Source organism: Pipra filicauda, unplaced genomic scaffold (assembly GCF_003945595.2).
Source record: "Pipra filicauda isolate LSUMZ 115617 unplaced genomic scaffold, ASM394559v2 scaffold120_size2142806_pilon, whole genome shotgun sequence".
Classification (NCBI taxonomy): domain Eukaryota; kingdom Metazoa; phylum Chordata; class Aves; order Passeriformes; family Pipridae; genus Pipra; species Pipra filicauda.
The window spans coordinates 916,063-940,341 of record NW_024103663.1 but is presented as its reverse complement, the minus strand read 5'-3'; the positions used below and the strand labels follow the sequence as shown (position 1 = coordinate 940,341).

Here is a 24,279-nt window from a genome sequence, read left to right as displayed (position 1 = left end):
CAGACCATTCCATACAAAGGCATGCACACACAATTCCAACTGATAAATGCACTATCAGTTTCATGATGGTTTATCTGAAATGAACACCTGAGGTAGACACAGGTATTTTAGGGTTAAGCTATAAATAAGAAGGCCTATCCTTTGGGTAAGCTACTTAAGAGATGAATACTTATAATCTTTGTAAGAGTTAGAGATAATTCAAAGCAGTAGAGCAACAGCTACTAAATCCAGGTCTTGAAGTGATAAGAGAAATTAAAGCAAAAACTACACATGCCATGCACACATTATCTTGCTTCTGCAGTCACTGACCTATAGGTGCTTTCTGGTTCTGCTGGAAACACCCTTATTAGTGGCCTACATAAAAGCATGAAATAGCAAGTAGGAGAAGAGGTCCTGCAAGGGCTCTCTCTCTTCCTTGCTTTCTCAGGGCTCAGAGGACATGCAGCAAACCCTCTGTACAACCCTCTCTGGGCATGAGGGCAGCAGAGACAAGTAAGGTGTCTGGAAAAGTGAGGAGTGGAACAGTATGAAAGTATGAGAAACATATTTGCAACAAGGAAAAAGGAACCCTGTTATATTTACAATGCCAGGGAATCATGTTTACAGATAAATACATTTGCTCCTCCCCTTGAATCTCAAACCTTGTTGGATCCACCTCAAAGCTAACATGCTGCCACTCAGGAGATGTGATCACAGTCCTCAATAAAGGTTCCAAAAGCTTCTGCAAGTACGTAGCACCATATACCTGTGTCCAAGAAAAACAAGAACAGGAGGCCAGATTAACACAGCAATCCACAGGAACACTGCAAAGTTCTGTAAGTGTTACAAGAGCCTGAAAACACTTGATTTGTTTTGGCATAAGCCAGATTCCTGTAAAATTGGAGTTTGCATATTATAGTCTCACCCTTGGAACACAACTGAGATCAATATCTACAAGTATTTTAATTCATTTCCACTGTGGAGAAAACTACAGGTCACTAACAACCACAATACCCAGCAGGGATTCTTTCCTAGAGCAGTGATTCCACACTTTATCTGTTTGTACACAGCTTTTTAAATGGAAAGGGGAGTACAAACAACACCTCAGACTTTGTCTCCCATCTTTAAACAACCAGGAACAGTCTTGCAGCTGTACTGGCCCAGAATCACTCCTATAACTGAACTAGTCAGAAAGGAAAAGGGGCAGTTCCAGGAGGATGTCTCTTTTGAAGTTGTGCCTGTGCATATCTTATCTACAAGATTCAGTTCATCAACCATTAAAACACAAAAAGAAAACCCCCTAAACTTCACAGATGTGAGAGCTGAAATTACCAGGAGCCCAAAGGCACCTCTGTACTGTTCCCACCTGATCCCATTACCCACATGCTTAACCCCACAGCCTGGCAGCTTTGTGTTTTCAGATTGCTAAATTCCTGTTATCAAAGTGACCTGCAGGAGACATAGATGAGATAATGTACCTTAAAACAGAAAGTCATTATTTTACTGGCTAAGCTGTTTCCTCGGAAGAGTGTCTGCATGGAATCTGCCAGTTCAACCTCCTTTGAGAACATATTCCAGAGGAGCTGGTAGAGCAAGTGCCGGGAATCAAAGAGTGTGACCAGGACACGAGCCAGCTCGTCCTTAGAAGAAGGAAATGTTAATTTGACTCACAGTGAACCAAGGCAAGTATAAAAAAAAAAGTACTGTGAAAAAACCACCAAGCAGTTTGCACTAATGCTTTATGTTTGCTATGGGGTCTGGCAGGTAAATATCAAACTACACATGCACAATGTTTCTGTAAATGTTCCCCATGCTACTACTTGTCTAAAAATCTGCCTCATGATATCCAGTCATACAATTCATATTATCCAGACAAATAAGCAGTTACTCTGCTGTATAACAAAGCCCAATTCAATCTTGCTAAAATCTAGAAGAGCAAATAGAATCGTGTGTCTGCATTACAGCACACACCATTTATTATAATAACTATATAAAAAAATAACTCCTAGACATTTAACTAGAAATTTACTACAAAAATGCAGTTTATCACCAAGATCTGAATTTAGATTCAGTGCAATTTTTATGAACACCCTAAGAAGGGCTAGCTATCACCAGTGGCAGCTCTATTCTCTGTACCAGACTGTTGTCATACCCTTAATGTTTGATTAGTTTTTATTTCAAGTCTTACAATTTTAAAAAATGTAGGAAATAAAATGCGTGAATCAACTTACCCACTGAGAACAAGGCACCACATTGGCTAAAGCCATAGCAATAGGAAGCTCCCCCTGATCACCCATCATTGTAACCAACTCCACCAATCTCTCAAACCGATCCGCTAGCACTGTTTCTGCTAACGTATCAAATTCTGTCCCCTGCTGCAGAATTTTGGTGAGGACTTCCATAAACGTGGCTCTTGTTTGGAGGTCTTTATGATAGCCCAAGCCTGATTAAAAGAACCCAGAACTACTAAGGAAGATGTAAAAAGAAATCAAATACCAATGTGTCAACGAGGCACTGGGGTGTGCCCGGCCAGCCCCGCCGCCTCACCTATGGAGTGCATGAGGCCGCTGTCGACGTTGGCGTTGAGCAGGTTGGACATGGCCAGCACGGTGCAGTGCCGCAGCGAGGCCAGCCTGCGCGACATCCCGCGCTTGCGCCCGCCCGCCTGCGCCCCCTCGTCCTCCACCTCGCTGCAGTCGTTCAGCAGGTTCATGAACAGCGTGAAGTACCTGGGGACAGAGCCCTGGATGGCAAAGCACGGCCTGCAGACCCGCTGCCCACGAGGGGCTGCACCCCCAGTGAACCTCCCCAGGCAATCCCAGCCCCGCCTCATCACAGCCCAGACTCCAGACGTGCTGCAACAACCCCCACCACCGAACTGGGGTGCACATCTCCTCCAACAAGGGCATTCCACAGCTGTGCCCTTCCCAAGAGATGCCCTCAGAGTGATGAGGTGGCACAGATACAAATACAGTAGCAAAGCAGGCTAACCCCTGCCACGAATGAAGCACACTTCTGCATTAAGCAAAAACAAAGCCAAATTTTCTAATCATTTTCTAAATGAAAATGTTTCCATAAACCCAGAAGGCAGAGATTTGTGAAATGGGACATAGAAGAGGTAATTCCTGATGGAATAATACAATTATTTCCACTGAAGAAAAACACAGTTTGTAACAGAAGTCATACAGTGCTTCTATTTAGAGTCATCATATCAAAAAGTAGTTAAAAATCACTACTTACTTAAGAAATAATTGAGATTTTGCTTCCATCAACTCAACACCATCTCCTTCCTCAGGCTGGAGTGGGAGCCCAGCAAGAAGAGAAACCACTGCCTCCATACTCGCCTGGTCCAAATCTCTGAAAAATAAAATTTAATAAAATAAAACGAAAAATCCTTTTTTGTTATAGATCTAACTGCAGGTGAAAAAGACACTTTTTAATTAAAAAAAAAAGATATCTTAGTAAAGTTCTGTCCACCATGAAAACATCTCTTACATTTTGTGGTACAGGTTCAAGCACTGTATCTCCTAAGGACAACAACTGCAATCCAGTTTGTCACTAAAAAACCATTCAGGTACAAATTCAACACTAATATTTGATGATTTTACTCTTCAGAATGCACCACAAAGATAAAGCTCTAGATAACAAAATGGTCAATCCTAATGCTAAATCAGAAAAAGTATTAAAAGGAGCCATGTCAGTTAAGACTAAACATTTAATATAATTCTGCTCACCAAAACTTCAGTTACAATTTTTTCTTTTCCTTAACATTACTTCTGCTAAAGGCAGCCCAAGGAGCCAGCTCATGCATGGATACCAAATGCCACCTGGAATACTGACAGCAACTTCCCAAACGGGTGAAGAGTGTTCTTTCTTACCTTGTCAAGCATTTCACATCCTCATCTGTTGCTTGATTAGATGTTCCCATAACCCAGTCGGTCAAATATTCCACCATTTTGTTCCTGTTACATATAAATATGTTTCTTTAGCTTTATTGGGTTTTTTTATTGTGGTTTTGTTTAGTTTTGGGGTGGTTGTTTTTAAACACACTTACTACTGCTGGTATCATTCTTAATTATTACAAACTCAGTGTAAGAACTATTTGAAGCACCACACACCGAAGATGAACTGAACTAATTTTGTCAGACCAAGCAATGCCCCGATCTGTATGACCAGCTGAATTGTTACATGTGTCTAGTATCACCACAATCAAACCAAAATTCTAATGCAGCACCAGGCTCTGAATAATTCTGAAGACAAAGATGACAGAACTATCCCTATACCAGGAATACTGGTGTGACAGGTTTTTTTGTTTCCTTTTTTAACCATATAACCAAACAAAATTACACCTGCCCACAGTTCATCACCCCAGGTGTTACATGTCATCCTTACCTAAATTTCATTTCTTGACAAAATGAAAGGTCATCTCTCCTTTCCATCATTACTTCTACCAACTGACAGAGCTTCGTTTTTATTTGAATGGCATGCACCAAATTTCCAAGCACACGCACATACCTGAAGAAAAAAGCAAAAATACTAATTAAACACTTAATGCTACTTCATATTTCAACCCTGCTCCTGCATCAGCTGAAGATCAATAGCAAATTTCTTCTGGTCAAAGGAGTTTTCTGTCAGTATAAAACTGAACCCAAATCTGCCCTTCAGCTGGTTTTTAACCATTAACATCAACGTACAAGAAAGAAACCAGGAAAGCTGACAGGAATAGGGCCAAGCTATGGAATGGTCAGCTCTTTAAAGAATAAAAGTCACTCTCCACCAATGCACTTGATGCTACACAAATGATCTCCATGATTACTGAAGTTGTCAGAACCACAAGGAGGATCAGAAAAATCAGCTGCTGCTTCTCCATGGATGTAAGAAAAGATACAAACTAGAAGGCTCTAACTCACTTCTTAAACATAATTACTGTGTATAGGAAGGTCAAGAGGATTCCTTACCTAACCAGATTTAGCATCATTGTCTCAATACTCGCTTGTCCAAGATGTTCTGAGCTCCCTTCTGTGTGATTGTCGAGCAAATTCTTCATTATAGCAATGGTCTGCTCTACAAATTGTGTGTTGGTGTCAGTTAGCAAAACCTACAGGAAGAAAATTCCTGGTCTTAACTCTTTATGCACAAAACCAAAAAGAGGGATAATACACTGGAGCATTTCAAAAATCTCCTGGACAAGTACTTTTCTAGTTATCACCAAGCCAAAAGAATTCCAATACATTCCAGATTCAATATATCAGTACTGCAGCCACAAGGATTCTGCAAATATTCTCACAGATTCTGTACCCAAGAGTTCACTAAGAAGTCAAGGATGTTTTCAATTATTTGATGTTAAATACAGCCTGGACTCACACACACAATGCTCACTAACACGTTCTGTGATGATCACACTGCTTACAGGGGGGGTTTGCACAGAACACAAACAGGGACCCATCTCAATCACCGGGTGAAGGACACAACTGACAGAAATGTGAATAATATATCACCACTGTACCTGTCCTTGAGAGTCAAAGAACTTGCTGATGGTATTCTTCAGCTTGTTGAAGAGCATTGGATAGAGTGCTGGGCTCAGCTCCAAGCCCACCAGATCTTTGATGTTGGTGCGGATCTGCAGCCCCACCTTCTCGTGGTTGCAGACCATGAGGGTCAGGAGCCGGTCGATGAACTTGCTGACGGGCGTCTCGACGCTGCCCTCGGTGGACACCATGGAGATCATGGAGCCCTTGCGCTCGCTGATGGGGCCCATGGGGGGGCTGTAGGTGGCCAGCCCGGTGTTGCTGCGGTGCTGCAGGCACACCCCCCCCAGGGCACACAGGAACCCTGTCATGTTGATCCACTCCTGCAGCGAGTCCGTGTCCGACAGGTCGATGGAGCCGCCCCCGCTGACGTGGGACATGCGCCTCTTCACAATCGTCTTGTGCAGACTCTCCGTGACCTGCAACAGAGGGGCTGGCGCTCAAACCTCACCGTTAAACACACGGGGAGAGATCAGGACTGCTCTGGAACACAGCCTGCCACTCACAGTTCCAAAAATTCACCTCTGACAGCCTCCATCTGCCACAGTGTTCACCCTTCTGTGACAGCAGGAACAGAAATCTGTACAGAGGCTGCTCCCAGGGAGGTTGAGAAGCAAGGCTAGAGAGGACTGAAGGGGGTTGCCAGTCAATCCCTTGCTCTGCCACCAAGATAAAGCACATTTAAATCATGGCAGCCAGCGGCTTGTTTAAAAACTTCCAGTGAAAGGGATTTCAGAGTTTCTCTAGCACTATTCCACAGTTTTCCCTACTCTTTGTTTCGATTTATTTTTAATTTTTAAGCTCAGCTTCATTCTCCTCCACAGCAATTTAAGTCAAATTACTTCTTGGTCTCTGGTAAGGTTTGGAGACTTGGCAGGGAGCCAGCTTCAAACCATATCATCTTATCTGGTGCCCGGGGAGGGCCATCTCAAACCATGACAGTCTCTTAGCAAACAAAGCAGACAACTGATTACCATTAATTTTCTGGAATACTTTCACAGAGTTTCTGTCTGCCTACAAAACTCATTTTCTAGATTAAAATTCAGATTCCTTAAAATATATAAGCCTAAAGAGTTATTTTGAATTTCTACAGGTTGAAACTATGGAAGAGTTCATAGTCACCTGCCCATCTTCCATTTTGGTCTTTGGATAGTTGAGGATTAGTTTTGTAGCTTGTTCCCATTTTGCATGTGTATCCTCCCAGGCCTGAAAGAAGATATATCAAGATTTAATTTCAAAACCACTTGTGGCAATATGCATGCAAGGAGTGGATGAACTGAGAAGGAAGTTCACCTCTGTGTTGCCTGCAGTTGGGTGCTCGATGCGCCTCAGTAACGCCATCACTCTCTTCTGAAGAGCTGCTCTCCCTACAAAGGGCACAGAACAATTTTCTGAAAACCCACCTACATCAAATCTGTGATCTTTGAAAGCAATTATTGAACTAAGAGGAACACATCCCCTTAAAGTGTTTAGAAAAGGCAGCTTCTTGTTACACTGTAAAATCCTCATGAACTCAGTCACCCAAATTCTTTACACTTTCTAGCAATTCTAGAAATTGAGATATTTCAGAAAAAGCCAGAGCAGAATCAAATCAAGAATCTCAACCTGTTTGAAGAACTCAAACACAAAGAACAGTCTTATCATCCAGGTAGAAAGGTGCTTAACTGACTCCTGATCCTCACCTGTTGACATCATGTTGCTGACAGATGCAAACTCCATGAAAGTGTTGTAGTTGGGCAGGAAATTGTGCACCGAGACTTCATCCACCCCACACCTGATGTCGGCCTCCTCGCAGAGGTGCCGGAAGCAGGACATGGCCACCAGCACTGCCTCGATATCTGGGCTCCACAGGAACATGTATAAGGCCACTTCCAGTTTGGTTTGGGCTTGGCGACAGATGGGTGTTCCGCTGCACCCCGCCGTGCTTTCCTTGGGAAACACAGAATTCCCCGTTTGGGAACACTGCTGATTAACAAGGCAGTTTTATCAAGATTCAGCCTCAGCCAAACCGTGTTTAAACTGCCTTTATGCCAGTAAGAACAAGCAATCCTACACAGGCTCAGAGCTCTCTATGCTGCCACGAGGGATGCCGTGTGCATTCCTAAGGAGGACACACTCATCAGCATCTCAGCTGAAGAAGGTGTGACTTTGTAAAGTCTGAAACATCATTATTAACCAGCATATTAAATACATATATTATTTAGGATACAGATGTCTTCTCCTCCTTAGAAATACTTAATTCTATTTTTAAAATTACTCCCAAAGTAATTTAATTTCTACGTGCACATAGGGTTTTTTCCCCAAGTGCTAAAATTAACTATTATCATGTACTACTTACCATGGAAGAATTCCCTTTCCCCTTCCTGAGGGTAGCTCCTGGTGCACAGCGTATCATTTCTTCATGGTCAAGAGAAATTTGGCTAGTTCCACTTCCAGAGACATCATAAAGGAAGAGGAAGTGGCAGGAACTCCTATCTGACTGCTATGAAAAGAGGGAAGAAAAACAATATATCAACATAGTTTTAAAAAGATTTGAGGAAGGTAAAAGGATCCTCAACATTTACACGGTACTTTTTCCACTGCTGCTCTCAGGGTTTTATAAAGTTACCCACATTAATGGTATCTTAGAATGGTATTTCCCTTAAGAAATACACTATTTGATATTTTAAGATTATCAGAAAGAAGCAAATCAGAATTCTGAGACTCAGAGGAACCTGAGATCAAAAAGGAAACTTTTATTTTATCCATGTAGGTCTACATTTTACCACAACTACTTTCCCTTTTTCTCACTTTGGGGACTGGTTCTCTTTGTATTAGGGCATAAGGCATAGGTTTCTGTGAAACACATTTTCCAGGCAAGTAAAACAACCTATATAGCTAAAGTAAAAAAAGAAAATAAAATCCCAAACCTAACTGTGGTTAACTTTTCTAACTGAGGTGCCTCACAAAGCAGAGAGGAAATCAGAGAACAGAAAGTGTAGGTGTAGCTATTAAATTTCTTCCAATCGTAAGAATAGTGTGGTAAATAAAGGAAGTGACAAAGCAGAGAACAACGTGTGTTGATGATCCTAACAGAGATGGCAACACTCACTTACTTTGTTTTTTAGAAGAAATTTATTCCTACAGATGAGAATCTCTCGCAGCCACTTGAGGATTTCCGTGCTGCTCAGCATCTGATGGCTCGTGAGCTTCTTGCAGATATAAAAAAGCATTTGTGAACTGCAGCAAAACGAAGTTCAGCGTTAGCCTCAGCTGTGGGACCACCGGGGTGAAGGTGCTGCACTGCATTCCCATGGGAACAGGTGCATGAACACCCTGTGCAGGGCTAACACTGGCTCTTGGAATGTCCCACAGAGAGCAGAGTGTGCACTGCGAACACCCAGCTCCCCTGGGGCCCTGCCCACCCCCAACAGCCTGCTCAGCTCCTGAGGCCCTGCAGCCATGGGGTCCTGTCCCACATGGGGTCCTGTCCCACATGGGGTCCTGTCCCACATGGGGTCCTGTCCCAGCCCACACTCGGGGCCGTGGGCTCGGGGCGTCCAGCTCTCCCCAGACAGATACAGCACAGACAGGGCAGGACAAGGTTACCTACACTGCTCTGACAACGCCTCAACTCTGCTCTGGAAGGAACACATCTAGGGATGTTCCTTCTTCATATCCATTCAGGCCTCACACTCTCTGTTAAAACTGCCAAAGGGTCCAAATTAGTGTCAGTTGGGATGGGTTTTCCCCCAGCCCGAACAGAGCACAAACCCGTTGCTGTTCCTACAAACTACAGCCCTGGGTGTCAGTTCCTGCCTGCCCAGGGGGGTCAGCCCAGGCTTCCTCCTACACTGCTGTTCCCTCCTCCACCAAACATCAGCACCAATTCACAGTAAAGCACCAAATACTATTGGGTTTATTATTTAGCTCATGCAATTCTTACAATTCCGAGTTTACAGATTCCTATTTTTTGGTTTAGCATTTTGTGTAATTTTGACTTTTTTGGAACTTCATTTCCCTTAATATTCTCCAAGAAATCAACCACAACAGCTGCTGTGAACTTATAAAGGCAAGATGATTTTAATTAATTAAATTTTCTCATAAATATACAGGAAAGACCAATGGAGACTGCAGGTCAGGCCAAGCTATCACCTTCTTTAGGGGAGGGCTTCAGAGTCAGGATTAGCAAACCCACACTTCTGGAATTGCTCAGCATTAACCTCCCCTTAGTCCCAAAAGGATGAAATAGAATTTAAAAAGTAGTGATCATTTGAATGGGGGGGGAAATCTCCAACTTTTCAAACTAATAATCATTTCTACACCTCAACATCTGCTGAAGAGTGTCATTAAGGGAGCCAGTAAAATGTTTGTTATATTTTTATTAAATTTGTATAGTGTAAGGAAGATACAACTTCTCCATGACAATTCTGACTGCAGATTCCTGCTGTTGTTGCAAAGCTTTCCCGAAATACTCACAGCTATTTAAAAGAAGACAAACCATAACAGCTATTTCTCTCATTTATAGAAGTTAATTTACATACCTGATTTCCCAGAATGTTTCTATAGGAGCATCAGGATTCCACAAGTCAATGCTGTCCAGCTGGTGCAGAACCAGCAAGGCCTAAAGTCAAACCAGAGAGTCTTGCTTAAAGACAGCAATTCACAGAGTGCACGAGCACAGGCAGAGAAATAGCTGCAGGCACACATCCACTACATTGTTTTGAACATAAGATGTAAAAAGCATGACAGAAGGATTATACAGAAGAACAAGAGTTCATTGTTAGTCCACATCAGAAGTACTTCATTTCAGAGTCTTTATCCACATTTGTACTCCAAACCTAGAGGTTTTCCCCTGTATTTCCACACAAAGCCATCCCAGGCACACAGACACAATGTTTGTAAAAGACAGGTTCTGGCTTTAACATTACCAATGTCCAGCTGTGAAAATGCCAGTGCCTGCCCCAGTGCTCACCTCCATGGCCTCCTGGGCTATGTCTGGCATGCTGGACTGTGGCACCAGCTGGACAAGGCCTGTGATCAGCTCTGCCGTGCTCCCCTGGGTCTCAGGGCCCTGCTTCCTGGGATTCTGAACAGCAACAAGGGAAGCAAATTTAAGCTGGAGAACTTTTTAATGCCTGCCCACGTTACTGACTGCTACAGCAGCATTCCTCTGGTTGAACCAGGTGGATTTGGGGATTTTAGGAGAGTCTGTCATTTTATTTTTAATCCATGGAAACCCCTTGCATGTCATGTCTTTGACAGAACTGAAATATGTTTAAATTAAACAATGACAGATCTGAGAAAATGGAAGATCTAAGACTGTATGTCTTTCTACTCATTGAAATTATGACTAATTTCCAACCTCCTTATTTTAATTTTCTTCTATTCCCCTCTCCTTCCCCCATCTTCCCCTTCAGAGTCACAGAACTTTATGCTCCTTCTCATTGTGTTGCTCTGATTCTACAAAATCCATTACAGTTTCTTTTTTGTTCTATCTTTTCCCTTTAAAAGCACAGGAGCATCATAACCAGAGACAAGGATGAGTAGGACGTGTCCTAGATGCCAGCTGTATGTTTTTAATCTTTATTCATTTAGCAGCTTCAAAAGTAAACTCCACCACAAATGAACAGTGCGAGAGTGGGACATACTTACACACAGCAAGAGCTTTGGATCTGCATGGATCAGTTTTACCAAGGACAACAGCAGGAACTTGTAGCTTCTGGTTTCCAAATCAGTAGGTTTTTCTTTAAATTTAAGGCTTGTCATTTTCTCCTTAAATGTAAGACTCTGATGGAAGGAAAAACAGTCACAGTCCTTGTCAGGAAGGTAGTCAAACATAACAGTTACAATTAAACATCTTATGAAATGTATTGCTTTTATAACCTATAACTCAAGACAAAGTTTAGAAGTATACAAAATTCAAGTATAGTTGCACAGCCTTCTACTTCAAAATCCCCCTCTCCCACAGGCAATCCCTTCATTGAACCTTTGAAGTTCCTGTAAGAATTGTTTCAGTGAGCTGTACGTGGACATAAAAGTTTTTGCATAAGAAACTATGGCAAAATCTCAATTTACTCAAGACTTTTTCCAAGACAGTCAAGAATACTGACTTTATTTCATAATGCTTGAAAAATCTTTATTTTATTGCTGTCACCAAGACCAAACAGTCAACTTGCTCAACAGAAAGCAAGACAAATGAAGACCTACTCGTGCCAACCGTGGTTAAAGCACTGCAGTTTTCAACAATTATCTTTACATACAGAATGCTTTTGTTTTTCAGATTAAGCAAGAATGGATGTGTTACCCTGCTGTTCACACAGCCAGAAAGCTTAAAATGGACAGTTAGCCACAGAAGACAGAAGAAATACTTCTACATTGCCAGTTTAAAAGCAGCAGGAAACTGGAGAAACATCGAACCAGAGTCACTCCCCCAACACCTGCAGGGTCACAGAGCACGTGTGGCTCTCTGCTGCTTTGTGTTCTTCCCTCTCTAGGCTGCAGTGTAAAGCCAACGGCTGGAGCCATGCCCAGGAGGAGGAGTGTGCTGGGGCAGCCCCAGCAGCCTTACCGGGGTCATGCGGATGGCGGGGTGGGCCCCGCAGCCCTGGATGGCCTTGTGCAGGGTCTCGCTGAACATGCTGCGCAGCTCCACCGAGTGGCAATACACGGCATCGATCCGGGGCCACCAGTCCAGCGCCGACTGCAGGGGACAGCCAGGCTGTTACACTGCTGCTGCAGCACCCCCACCCTGCTGTGCACCCCCCAGCTTACACCTGGGTGACACAGTGCTACCCACACCTCTGCGTTCTCATCGTGAAACTCATAGTACACAAACGAGTTGCAACAGAAGAGCTAATTCCAACTTGGCTGCTCACTACATCACTCTCCTACCTGAACAAACTGAAACCAGAAGTGCAGAAGGGTGTGGTAGATGAACAACTGCACAAACTTTCTAAATATTTTCATCTCTCAGCACTTACCCTTATTTCACACTACTTAAATCCCCAAAGAAAACCACGAGGCCAGCTCTACCCCAGGTCAACAGACTGCAAGTAGCAGAAGGTGGTACAACTGTGCATGTCCTGAGAGTGGTTTTCAGGTATCAATATTTATCATAAAACCACAGATCATGAGATTTATTTGTCATCCTACATCAGAGGGATATGCACATCTCTGCACTGAAGTGTTATAGATGTTATACTGGAATCTGGGCTCTCACACTGGGAATCCACTGGTGGGAAGCGCAGGCAGATTTGCACGCTCTTCCTTATTAGCAAGCAACTCCTGCTGCATGGACACGAGCAACAAGATTTGGTCTACTCCCCAAACTGCATTTACTAAGCAGATATTGATCTGAATAGAAGCCCCAGATCCCTGGGCTGATGAAATACTGCCAGAACTTACATTTGTGATAATTCGGTGGAGCGAATTTACCAGCACATAATGAAATGTTGATGGGGAATTCTGTGCCAAGCAGATCTACAATAAAAATACATAAAAGCCACTTAGGAACATCTTTGTCTTTCCCATCTTTCTTATCACACTGAATAACATCTCGAAGCCTTTTTATTAAATTGACAAAGCTGTCAAATCTGAACAAGGGAAGCCTAATCAGCCGGGGAAAGTTTTATAATAACATGCAGGGATTTATTACTAAGGGATATTTATACAGCTGAACTCATTTATGAGCTTCCAGCTGCTGCTAGCACAGCTTTTGTAACTGACAGGTCGTCAATGGCATGCAGAGAATGACTTCCCAGTAAGTGCTGTTCTCACCTTAAAGTGTTGGTTGTTGTGAGGATTTATGCGGAAGCAGGAAACCAAGCAGTCAATCATCAGGTCTACATCTGCATTCTGATTGCCTCTTGAGAAAGGTTTGCTTGGGTTAAACAGCAGGTTCTATTTATTTCAGAAAAATGCAAACATGTAAATAAGGTACCAAGATTAATCCCATCTACTTTCAATATAAAATTTTCCAGTGAAAACCACTGGTAATCAATTAAGGAGAAATTGAAACTGTATTTCTGTATTTTAAAACTCAAATTTCTCACTGCAATTAGGAAACAGACATTTTTACCTTAAGATCTAGTACCATGGACTGCACCAGCAGGAAAATGACAGAATTATCCTCCCAGTTGATGTAGGTAGATGCTTTGCACAGTTTAACACAAGCAATAGCAGCACTTTCAGTCAGCTGCCTGCTCCCACTGTGGCCTGCAAGGGCCTTCCTGAGATTGTCCAGGAACAGCTTCTGCAGAATTCAAACCAGGAACAGTTATAACCAGATACTGGGATGATAAAAAACAACTTGATGCAGCCCTCTGGGGAAATTCTGTATTTATTAATGCCATTCCCTTTGGTGGGTCTGGGGCAATCAGATTGGCACAGAGGTGGTTGTTCCCTCTCAGCCACGTTTGCAGCCACATCAAACTCGACACCAGCTGCAGGTGCAGCAGCCATGGAGCACAGAGCACACCCTGCAGGCCCCACAACTCCTCAGCACAGCCAAACACCAGCAAGGCTCCCATTGCTGCTGCTGGAGGCAGAGGAAATGACAGCACAGAGGGTCAAATCTCCAAGGAGATGGAGAAGTTCTGAAATAACACTGTTTGGGATATACTATCCATATGAATTACTGACAGTGAAAGAAGATATGTGAGAACTCAAAAGGGGTGCATAAATTTACATAGGGAACTGCAATGTGCTCTTTAGGCAGGAAAGACAAAATTAAATATACCTGAAATATAGAATCAGCAAAAGCAAGCATCCTCCAGAAACCAGAGCCAGAATTCAGCTACCTGTCTTACCTTGTTCATTTTAGTCTCCTCTACCACGTCCTTTGCTATATCTTGGATTATCTCTGGACACAGGACCAGGAGGATGATCTGCAGTGGCCACACTGCTGCTTTACGCTTCGTGCTTTCAGCAAAGCCATCCACCAAGTCAAACAACTTCTCAGCACAATCTGCAGAAAACATAAGCCCAAGTTCAATACCAGTTTTAATTCCAGAGACAAAGAATAGGTGTAAAAGAGCAGAGGGATCTGCTCTTTCCATCTACACAGAAGAAAGGTTCTCTTTTGCACATTACTGGCATGCTACTGGGGATAACATGGTCTCAACCCAGTTAAAAACACGGTTTATCCAAAAATATAAATTTTCCTCTCTTTGTCACTAGAGAAAAATAAAGGTGATGTTGTCTAAGTTTTTGTCCTGTATTGAGATGAAAAATATACATTCAAAGAGTCTCCATCTTTTGGGGTTTATTTCTTTGTGTTGTGAAGCACAATAATAATCTCTAATAGGGGAGTCAGGAAAGAAGAGAGATGGTAACATAACCTTACCTGCCCTGGCAAAGGTGACAGAAATTTGTTTATTTGCAGGCTGCACAAGGAGCAAAGAGGGCACAAAATGCAAGTGAATGCATATGGGGATGTCTGAGAGACCAGCCTTTGAACACTGTCATGTGTGATGCCTTACCAGCCATGTCAGTCTGGGGTGTTTGGTACAGCTTTGTGAATTCATCAGGATAGTTTTCCACCCAGTTCCAAAATGCCTGCAGATAATGCAAAACACCTTTTCATTCCAGAGCTTTCAAACAGTTTTTCTGAATTATGTATTTAAATGAAGCGAGATTTTATTCTTAATTCTAATCACATAAAATTTCTTACAAAACATATTTGCATCAAAGGGAGGCAACCACTTATATTTTATAGTAAATCACTGAATTGCAACTATTCCTAAACTAGAGGAAGTCTGCAAATAACCAATGAAAGACAAGCATTGAAACCTTACCTTTTCCAGACTGTTGATAACAGCTAACTGAGCTACTTTCTTAAGGGCTTTAAACTTGAATACAGTCTCTGTAAAGATAAAACATTTCTGCACTTAGAACAGAAACTTGGATCTAAAAAGCAACACAGGTTATAAAAGACATTTGAAGTGCAAAGCAGTTTTCAAACCGATGTTTTTATGCTACTTAACTATTTTAAAATATTTTGGTAAATATATGACTGTTTGGAGTAAAACAGGGCAATAAAAGATATATCAATTGCAGTGTCATCTCTGACTAACCAGACTGAAAAAGAAGTATTTCAAAACACAGGCTCAAATCATACCTTGCAAGAGTCGCTTGAGTTTGGAACAATCCACACTGATGTACTGTAAAAGTTCAATATCGTGAACATCAGCATTATCTTCTGAGCAAACAGTCAGTTCCTGCAACCTAAAAATAAGCAAAGCAAATTAAATCCATCATATCATGTCAGACAGGTATGAACACACCTAGGATTCTACACATTTCAGTAGCAGGGAACATTCTGTGACTTCCTCATAAACTACCATCTCCTCAGATAAACTTTTCCACTTTTAGAAATAAAAGATGGATCTTGCATGATTAAGAGTTAATACTATAGTCTTATTACACCCTCATACCAAAAATGGAGCTAGAAATACCAGTGGTGAGCCTTACAAAATGCCAATACCTTCTGGTGTTTGTGCCCAAGATTTGCCTAAATCCTTGTGTTACCCACCCTACTGTAGCAGTAACCTTGTCATCTTTTCAACTAAACATCAGATGAATGGAATCATGACACCTTTAGGCTACTGCTCCTTAGCAGCAAGTCCTGCCCCAGCTAAGTTCTCAGAGTAAAGCAGAGACTGATGATCCTTGGTATCACTGGACTGAGCTACAACCATTCTTGGTGCACAGTTCTGTGGCCTGAGCAAACAGGATGAAGTTTAATCACACCAGTTTAAACACAATGGTATCTTTTCACACTTGTGTATCAGATAATTTACTCAACATCTCACAGACACCAGGCCACTAACAACTAGAGCATATGTTCCCACAAACTCAGACTGCCCTGGCTCGTTCCAAAGCTACAGATGTGTTTCAGACATGGAATGTGATTTCTAGTACTAGACACAAAAGCAGTTCTTCATTTCTCCAACGCCAGGAGACTTAACAGCCCTCACTGGGAATGGGAAGGTCCCCACTGCTGTGCTTTTCATGCCAAAACTCCCCCAGCTGCTGTGCAAGGCCCAGAAATATTCCTAAACAGGAAACCCAGGTCAGAGATCAGCAGTGCTGACTGGTGGAGTGACCCCTGTGGAGACCAGAGAGCTGGTCAAACATTTAACTATTGCTGTGCAAGCCATGTGAAGGGAAAAACAGCTCAGGGGAAAGCACTCTGCTCTGGCTCAAAGGGGTGGGAAGGAGGGTTTTGGAGCTTGGGAACAAACCGTGCTACAAATACATGCAGATCCACAGACTGGATTCACAGGCTCAAAAAATTGTAACTGAAAAATACTTCCTATAAAGGGAGCAAAAGAAATTTTTTCCATTTCCATAAGCAACAAAACACAATCAACCTATTGAGTAAAACCACATCCTTCATGCTAGCTGCCAAGTCTATCTTGAAATAAAAGTTATTAAAGGTTCTGTAAAAACTCTGAAAATAGTTCAGAATTAAAATTAATCATTCTAGACTGATTTCTAAAACGCAAATATTTTCCAAAAGAATAGATAAATACATAATGAAAATATAAATCTTCGTTTCCATTAAATTGGCTCACTCACTGCTGTGTGACCACAGAAGGCTGCCTGAGCTCCACTTCTATTACAGAATGATCTCAGCTGTTATATACTGTGTGACAAGAGCTAAGCTGCTTCAAACACCTTTCAAGAAACATCAAAGTATTTCAGGAATAAAAAGCTTAACACCACTGTAGTGGACTGACAAATGCTGAAGCATCAGAAGGATCTGGAACAGGGCAAAACCAGCAAAGAATAGATGGAAATTTTGTGCTTGTCTCCTTTCTCACTCAGAAAAGCAGAAAACCCAGTTATTTTTACAGTAAATGTGCTGTGAAACTCAAGTCAGTCAGAAGACAAATGGGTCTTTTCCCACAATTAACAAACAGCCCAGCTGTTTGTCCCCTTCAGGCATAAGACAGATTTAACATAAAAGCCTCCTAGCTGGAAAAATTAGACAGGAAAAACAGCCTGGGGGCTCCAGTAGAGCTGTAGACAATCTCCAATTTTCCCTCTAAATTTGTAAGTAAAGGGATACAACCCTTTAGCTTCAGCATTCTTTTATTTCCAAGACACCTTGCACCCAGAACTCTACTCAACTTACTCAGCTGAATTATTTTCATTCTTTATTTTCACCTGTACTTTTGAAAGCAGATTAAAAAAGCAATAAATGCAGCTCACAGGAAGCATGTCAGCAGTAACCCAGAACAGGCAGGGAACAGGTTCAGTTTGTAACCTGGAACTCAAGGGAAATGTTGACAGGAGCCCCACTGGAGAAGGACCTTGTCAAACCGCACTTTGCAGTGTGTGCACAGGCAGCCCCAGGCAGCGGGCAGGGGGTGCTCCCAGCCCCAGGAGGTGCTGCCAGCCCCGTACCTGGTGGAGATGCGGCTGAAGACGGCGTTGAAGTTGTTGCAGCTGAGGGAGAAGAGCACCCCCGAGGCGGAGCTGCGCAGCTCGGCCGCGTGCTGGTTGCCCTCGCGGTACGTGTGGATGAAGTGGCAGATCTCGGGCAGCAGCTGCTTCACCAGCATCGTCTCGTCCAGCCTCATGGTGTCCTTTGGTTGCTAAAAATAAACAAGTGCTCCACTGAATTCTGGTTTGGAGGCAAAAAACCTGGAGCATCTGCCACGAGCAGGCCCAGGGCCTGGGTCTGCCCTCCCGATCTGCCCCAGGTTCCACCGAGCGCAGCCCAGGGGGCTGCACAGAACGGCTGCTCTCCATCCCAGCAACATCCCAGAAACATCCCAGCGTGGCCAAACCACCCCACACTCCCAGCTAAGGCTCCGAAAGAGGGAGGACACGAGGCTGATCAACATCACCAAGTATGAAGCCTTCAAAGCCTACAAAAATCTAGTGAAGCTTCATAACCACCTCTAATCCTTGGTTGGGGTTTGTGTCTCCCCTTACTCCAGTTCATACATGACTGAGTAGAGTTGTCCAGTTGTCTGCAATTCCTTTTATCAAGCTATTAAACAAAAAACCATTACTTATAACTCTACAAATTTGTTGAGTGGCAGAACCGGCAATGTCAAATGTTTACTAGAATCTATTTAGCAGAAAAAATGTCACTAATGTGGTTTTTGAAGTAACCCACCCTTTGTTCTGATGAAGGCACCCTGGAAGCTGCTCTGAGTCAAGGATCAGCAGAGCACGAAGGCTAAAGGGCAAAGATTCACCCTCACATCTCTTTTGGGTAAGATCTTGGTCACTACATTTTGACAGCGAGTATTTTATACTAAAAAATGAAGCAAAAAAGAGGTGTTTCTCCCTGGTTCTTGCTGCAGGTTTCTCTATATGAGTCAAAAATGGCTTAACTTCCCTGCAACAGAAAAAAATCTAATTTTTGCCAATGTGCACAGTGTGAGACATAAGGAAACTATTTACAAAAGAATTCAAAGTGAAACTTTGCTCTACTAAGAGCAAGTTTTAACAGAAGGGTCAGCATTAAAGCTTTCTAAAATTTTACCAGTGAATTTTCCATAGGGAATTGGGAAGTTTCAGAGACTCCCACTTAGTTGACCTGAGTCCTGTTGCCATGAGAACTTGATGAAACATTGAGCAAGAAATACATCTGAAGATACCACAGAACACAACACGCTTTGTACAGACCTTTGGCTCACTCTTATTTAACATATTCTGCCTCAAACCGCTCTCATTTGAACTGAGGGAGCAAGAAATATTCAGCACAAATTTAGGCTGTTTAAATGGAAAATGTATTTACCAGGATCTTTTGTGATTTTAGAAGAGTCCACAACTATTCAGACCGGTTTAGTACTGTAAGATGGGTCGCTTGACAGGTCTAACCATAGTAAGGTCATTACCTTACACAGAAAGAACCTTCAAAAATGGTGCAGGGAAACAGCAAAGAGCTCAGATGATTTCAGGACATTCCTCCAGGAATACAGCTTTAAAAAGCAAATCCCTTCTTGTTGGAGGAATACAGCACTGCAAGTGCTGCTCCCAGTGCAGTCTGGCTCTGCAGTCCCAGCCCAGCACAGCCCGTGTCCAGCCAGCACCGCTGTCACCCACGGGGACCAGCAAAGTGCCTCTCACAGCTCTGACTGCAGGGCTTGGACAGGGCCAGCAATGCAATCTAGGAAACACCTGCAGAAGTCATCTGCACAGCAGTGCCAGCAAAGGTTCTGCTGCACAGAAACGTACGTGGAAAAGGACTTCGACGAACGACAGCTTCAAGAAATGCAAAGAAAACTCAGCACTGTCTGCAGAGAACTCAGCAGCAGGAAACAAATACTTGTACTGAATTATCTGCTACTTTGAACATGATTTACTATCACGTTACTTTTTCTGTTTAAATGGATGGAAATGTTTCAATGTATCTGCTCAGGAAATACTGAGCAGGATACCCCACGAGCCTTCAAAGCCTACAAAAATCTAGTGAAGCTTCATAACCACCTCTAATCTTTGACTGGGGTTTGTGTCTCCCCTTACTCCAGTTCATACATGACTGAGTAGAGTTGTCCACTTGTCTACAAATCCTTTTATCAAGTTATTAAATGAAAAACCATTACTTATAACTCTACAAATTTGTTGAGTGGCAGAACCGGCAATATCAAAAGTTTACTAGAATCTATTTAGCAGAAAAAATGTCACTAATTCTAGGCAAAAAAAAAGCACCCCCCAAATCTTTAATATATCAATTATCTCAACTACATGTATTTATAGGAAGCTTTATTATTTTTTAAATGGCATTAATCCTACTTTGCTATAGATTTGATCAGTTTTAACTTTAGTACCAGTAATAACAGACACACAAGCATTTGACTTGTACTCTCCAACCCATTTGATTCCAACTTAGCAATTGCTTATGCAAGCCTACTCACCCCTGCCAGACATTTTTCCAGTGTATCCAAGATAATCAGCTGAGATAGATACAAATTCTTTTCAGCAGTTTCTCCAAATATTCTCTAGAAGTAGAAAGGATATGGATTCATCTGAGACACAGAAATTTGACTTGCAATGCACTAAAGTAAAGTAGCAAAGTGGCTACATAAGCTATAAAAACCATAAGAAGAAGCACTGCCAGAGCCTGGCCAGTTGTGTTACCTGTCTGGGGAGAGTCCACACGATCACAGATCACGTGGCTCCAAAACTCAGTGAGCTTTTGTCGTGATAAATCCAAACCCAGGCTTTCCATTGAAAAAACAAAACACCCAACTGGATCTTTCTCAGCAGCTCCTTTGCCCTGCTGCACTCCTGCCCTTCAGATGCTCCTTGCACTGCTGTCCTGGACACCTGAAGCACCTTCCCATGGCAAACCTCCTCCCCTGAGGCAGCACAGCCTCTGCTCCGAGCCCCGGGGCAGTGTCAGGTACCTTCTGCACCCCAGAGCTCCAACCTCACACCCGCCCAGCTGCAGACCCCACACTAACAGAGGATTCCCCTTAGCCACCCCCTGCCTTTGGATTTCTCTGCCCCAGCTCCCACTGCCTTTCTGTGGCTCCAAGAGATGCTGCTGGTGAACTTCAGAACAGAAAAAATTAAGTGTACAAGGCAAGCAACAGTTTGACTAAATTTCAAGTAATTCTCTGCAGATTGTACAACACAAATAAATAGCAACCACTTGAATAAAATCACCAAAAAATGCAAAATTAGAAAACTTACCATGTTATTAACATTTTTTAAGATAGTAGTGAGACCACTGATGACCAGGGAAAACTTGTACTTGGAAATGTTGATGAGACATTCCTTGTTGTGCTCCGTACTGACTTTGGTGTGGGTATTCTGCTGGCAAACCTTGATTGGAAGCTACAAGAGAAAACTGTTATAAGCTTTTTCAGAGCTTTAAAGATGAGTTAAAAATTTGTGACACACTAGAAACAACCTTGAAAAACATTCTACAAGAGACAACTGCAAATATGTTTTTATTTTCTCTACATTCATTTTTCCATTAGTTATCTATAAAACAAAATGCTGAAGTTCACCTGTTCCTTTCTCTGAATTGAAACTAAACCTCTATTTTATGATAAATTTTCTACAAACTGAATGTCAAAGCAATCCAAAAGAACAGAAAAATGTAAGACAGAATTCTAAGAAAAGATTGTTTATTTCAAAAATTAGCTCATTAAAGAACAAAAATCTCTAAGGCTAATACATGCAAGAAAAAAAAAAAAAAAGCCTTTTGGGCCCTGAGAGGAGGTAAAATGCCAGGAGCTCCCAGAGCAGGCTGGGAGGCAGCAGCAGTGGCTCCACGTGTGCTCCCTGCTCTGGCACAGGACAGAACTGGCCAAGAGGCACCACCAAGGCCTGGGAGGAACCAGCACTGACCCTGCAGCCCCCAAGGACGTGGTGACTCAGGGGTTTCCCACAAACACTCCCAGGAGATGCATCTCAGCTTCCAACACACCTCAAGCACCTGTGAGCCCCATGTTACCTGTCCCTGCCCAACACCCAGTGGGACAAACCAGACCTGAAATATATCTTTTCCAGGCAGGAGAAGATTCAGAGCGACTGCACAAGCCCGAGATGTTCCTCTTGCTGTGTGAACAGTGGGCACTTTTTTTCCTGCCGTACCCAAATTCTTCAGGGGTCACAAACAAGTCACTTCCCAGGCACCCACCCACTGCCCCTGCCCACCCAAATGCCCCGAGAACATCAGAGAGGCGACTCTTCAGAAAAACATCTCACTGAGGGTTTACAGTGTTTAAAAGCAAACAAATGCAGCAGAGTTTGTGCTGTTTGTGTTTTGAAGTGTGACCTTGGAATTCCCTATTCATAGAAACTCGAATTGCTACTACAAGTTTTAACAGATTTTGGCTAGAACTGTGGCTAAACCTGTATTCTGAACGACACCGACAGCTCCGTGGAAATGCCACGGTGCAGTATTTGTGCTTTGGGAAGATTACCAGAGAGAGAGAACTTGAGAGGGTAAAAGAAGGATTCCAAGGAATTACAATCAGCTTTACAGCTGCAAAATGCTTAAAGAGCCACCTGCCAGGCTGGGGGCTCTGGGGAGGGCACCCTCCCCACCAGCAGCCCCCAACACCTCTGCAAGCCCCTGACACCCCTGGCTGTGATGGGAGAGGCTGAAACGCCTGTGTTTAGAATGCAAGGTGAGTCAAAGAACCCAGCTTGGAACACTTTTGCTCAACAGTTCTGAGTGCACGTCCTGGGGCTGGGAAATGGGCCTCCACCACACTGATGCCCAGGGGGGATTCCTCTCTGTACAAGCCGAGCTTTGGTTTGGGTTTAAGTTCAGCTCTTTTGGTACCAGGGACTAGGGTCACTCTGGAGACTGGCTGTCTTTCCTAAGAGTGACTGTTCATCCAAAGAAGTGGCAAGTGGCAGGTTAGGAGAGCCCAAACCCCCGGAGCACTGGCAGCTCCCTGAGGGAGGCGGGCTCTGGACGGGACAGGGGCTGCCTCCAGGAACACCCTGAGGGCTGTTCCTCCAGGAGAGGGTCCGACACCCTCACCTGCACACCCTCCCACAGCACCACAGGGCAATCCAGGTAATCTCCACTGAAATCTGGGATTCCCTGAGCGATGATTTACAGCAGCACAGGGCGCTTCCATGTGCTCATTTTAACCCCAGAAAAGCAGAATAAACACCACTTTTGACTCAAGCTTTGTTTTCACTGTTAGATGCTATTTTACAACACATTTTTGGAAGTCATTGGTGGATGACAGATATATTTAATTTGAAATTTCACCATTACTAGTACTTCTTATTTGAATTTTCAAGTCTCTGTGCTGACAGCAGCAGCAAAGCTCAACACCACTGAGTGCTAAAACACTTCAGAAGAGCCTCTCAAAGAAATTGTGTCATAGATCTAGTTCTGTGTGCTCCCATGCCAGAGGAAAAAAATCACATTACACACTTCTGGAGCTTCCTGCCACAACAGCCACTACAACAAGGTCATCTAGAAGTAACACTGCTTTTTATACTATCTTTTAAAATAGGAAACTATATAAAAAGGAAATATTAGCACTGTTATTTTGGGGTTTTTATTTCTCAGCTATTTCCTTTGTGCACTCTGACGCTAAAGCATTTCATTTCCCCTCACAGAAGGCAGTGCCAGTGCTGAGTGACCAAAGAGAATCTACTTCACTCCTCTAGAAATACCTAGTAATCTAAACACTGGGGGGAAAAAGGTTGAAATTTTACTGTCATTGCCTTTGATTTTATTTTCGAAAAAAGAAATACTGACAAATAGTTTCCTGTAGAGCTATTTGAATTAGAAACAGAATTTAAAGCACAGAGCTTAAATATAACTGGGGCTTCAAACCCTGAACACATCCCGTTCTGAGCTCAGCCCAGGTTAGCAAAGGGACAGTCACTGCTCCAGCTCTTTTCACTCTGAAATAGGGAGCAACAGCCAAAGAGCTGGGACTGCCCTGGGGCAGTACAACCCACTGAGGTGGGCTCCACAGCCCCTACCCCTCCCTGACCCAGCCTGACCACTCCTCACGCTGTCAAAAAGGGCTCAGGCAACAACAGCATTTCCGTCTAAAATTGGCCTTATGTCATGCAGTGGACAAACACAGAAGAGATGAAATCTGGAGCCTTCCCAGCCACCAAATTTTAAATCTTTGAGAGGGAAAAAAGAAAAAAGAGATTTACTGGGCACTCTTTAAAGGCAAATTATAAATCTGGCTTTGAAAGGCTTCAGTAATGCCACTAGAGAAATGCAAAGCTGTAGAGAAGTGCCAACACTGTGGTACCTGATGGCTCGCCTGTCACAGCACTGGAAGGGGCCTCAGTTTAGAGACTGATGCACTGACACCCAAAAATG

At 43.1% G+C, this 24,279-nt stretch overlaps 1 protein-coding gene across 3 annotated transcripts in view; it reads right to left on the bottom strand.

Moving 5' to 3' along the window:
- The window catches only part of NF1 (neurofibromin 1), an 80,153-nt gene that overhangs the window by 51,210 nt on the left and 4,664 nt on the right, over window positions 1–24,279 (bottom strand). For all 3 annotated transcript variants that reach the window (XM_039387169.1, XM_039387180.1, XM_027751517.2), the window contains exons 2-29: window positions 21,150–21,293; window positions 20,369–20,452; window positions 17,901–18,091; window positions 15,607–15,713; window positions 15,284–15,351; window positions 14,969–15,044; window positions 14,297–14,454; window positions 13,567–13,740; window positions 13,266–13,388; window positions 12,894–12,968; window positions 12,058–12,189; window positions 11,142–11,276; window positions 10,462–10,575; window positions 10,031–10,110; window positions 8,603–8,726; window positions 7,846–7,989; window positions 7,190–7,436; window positions 6,801–6,874; window positions 6,630–6,713; window positions 5,486–5,926; window positions 4,938–5,077; window positions 4,372–4,494; window positions 3,858–3,941; window positions 3,220–3,336; window positions 2,527–2,708; window positions 2,211–2,422; window positions 1,458–1,619; window positions 642–745 (exon numbers count right to left, since the gene is read on the bottom strand). In XM_039387169.1, coding sequence (XP_039243103.1) covers window positions 642–745; window positions 1,458–1,619; window positions 2,211–2,422; window positions 2,527–2,708; window positions 3,220–3,336; window positions 3,858–3,941; window positions 4,372–4,494; window positions 4,938–5,077; window positions 5,486–5,926; window positions 6,630–6,713; window positions 6,801–6,874; window positions 7,190–7,436; window positions 7,846–7,989; window positions 8,603–8,726; window positions 10,031–10,110; window positions 10,462–10,575; window positions 11,142–11,276; window positions 12,058–12,189; window positions 12,894–12,968; window positions 13,266–13,388; window positions 13,567–13,740; window positions 14,297–14,454; window positions 14,969–15,044; window positions 15,284–15,351; window positions 15,607–15,713; window positions 17,901–18,091; window positions 20,369–20,452; window positions 21,150–21,293 — 3,899 coding nt within the window. The remainder of the gene's footprint in view (window positions 1–641; window positions 746–1,457; window positions 1,620–2,210; window positions 2,423–2,526; window positions 2,709–3,219; window positions 3,337–3,857; window positions 3,942–4,371; window positions 4,495–4,937; window positions 5,078–5,485; window positions 5,927–6,629; window positions 6,714–6,800; window positions 6,875–7,189; window positions 7,437–7,845; window positions 7,990–8,602; window positions 8,727–10,030; window positions 10,111–10,461; window positions 10,576–11,141; window positions 11,277–12,057; window positions 12,190–12,893; window positions 12,969–13,265; window positions 13,389–13,566; window positions 13,741–14,296; window positions 14,455–14,968; window positions 15,045–15,283; window positions 15,352–15,606; window positions 15,714–17,900; window positions 18,092–20,368; window positions 20,453–21,149; window positions 21,294–24,279) is intronic.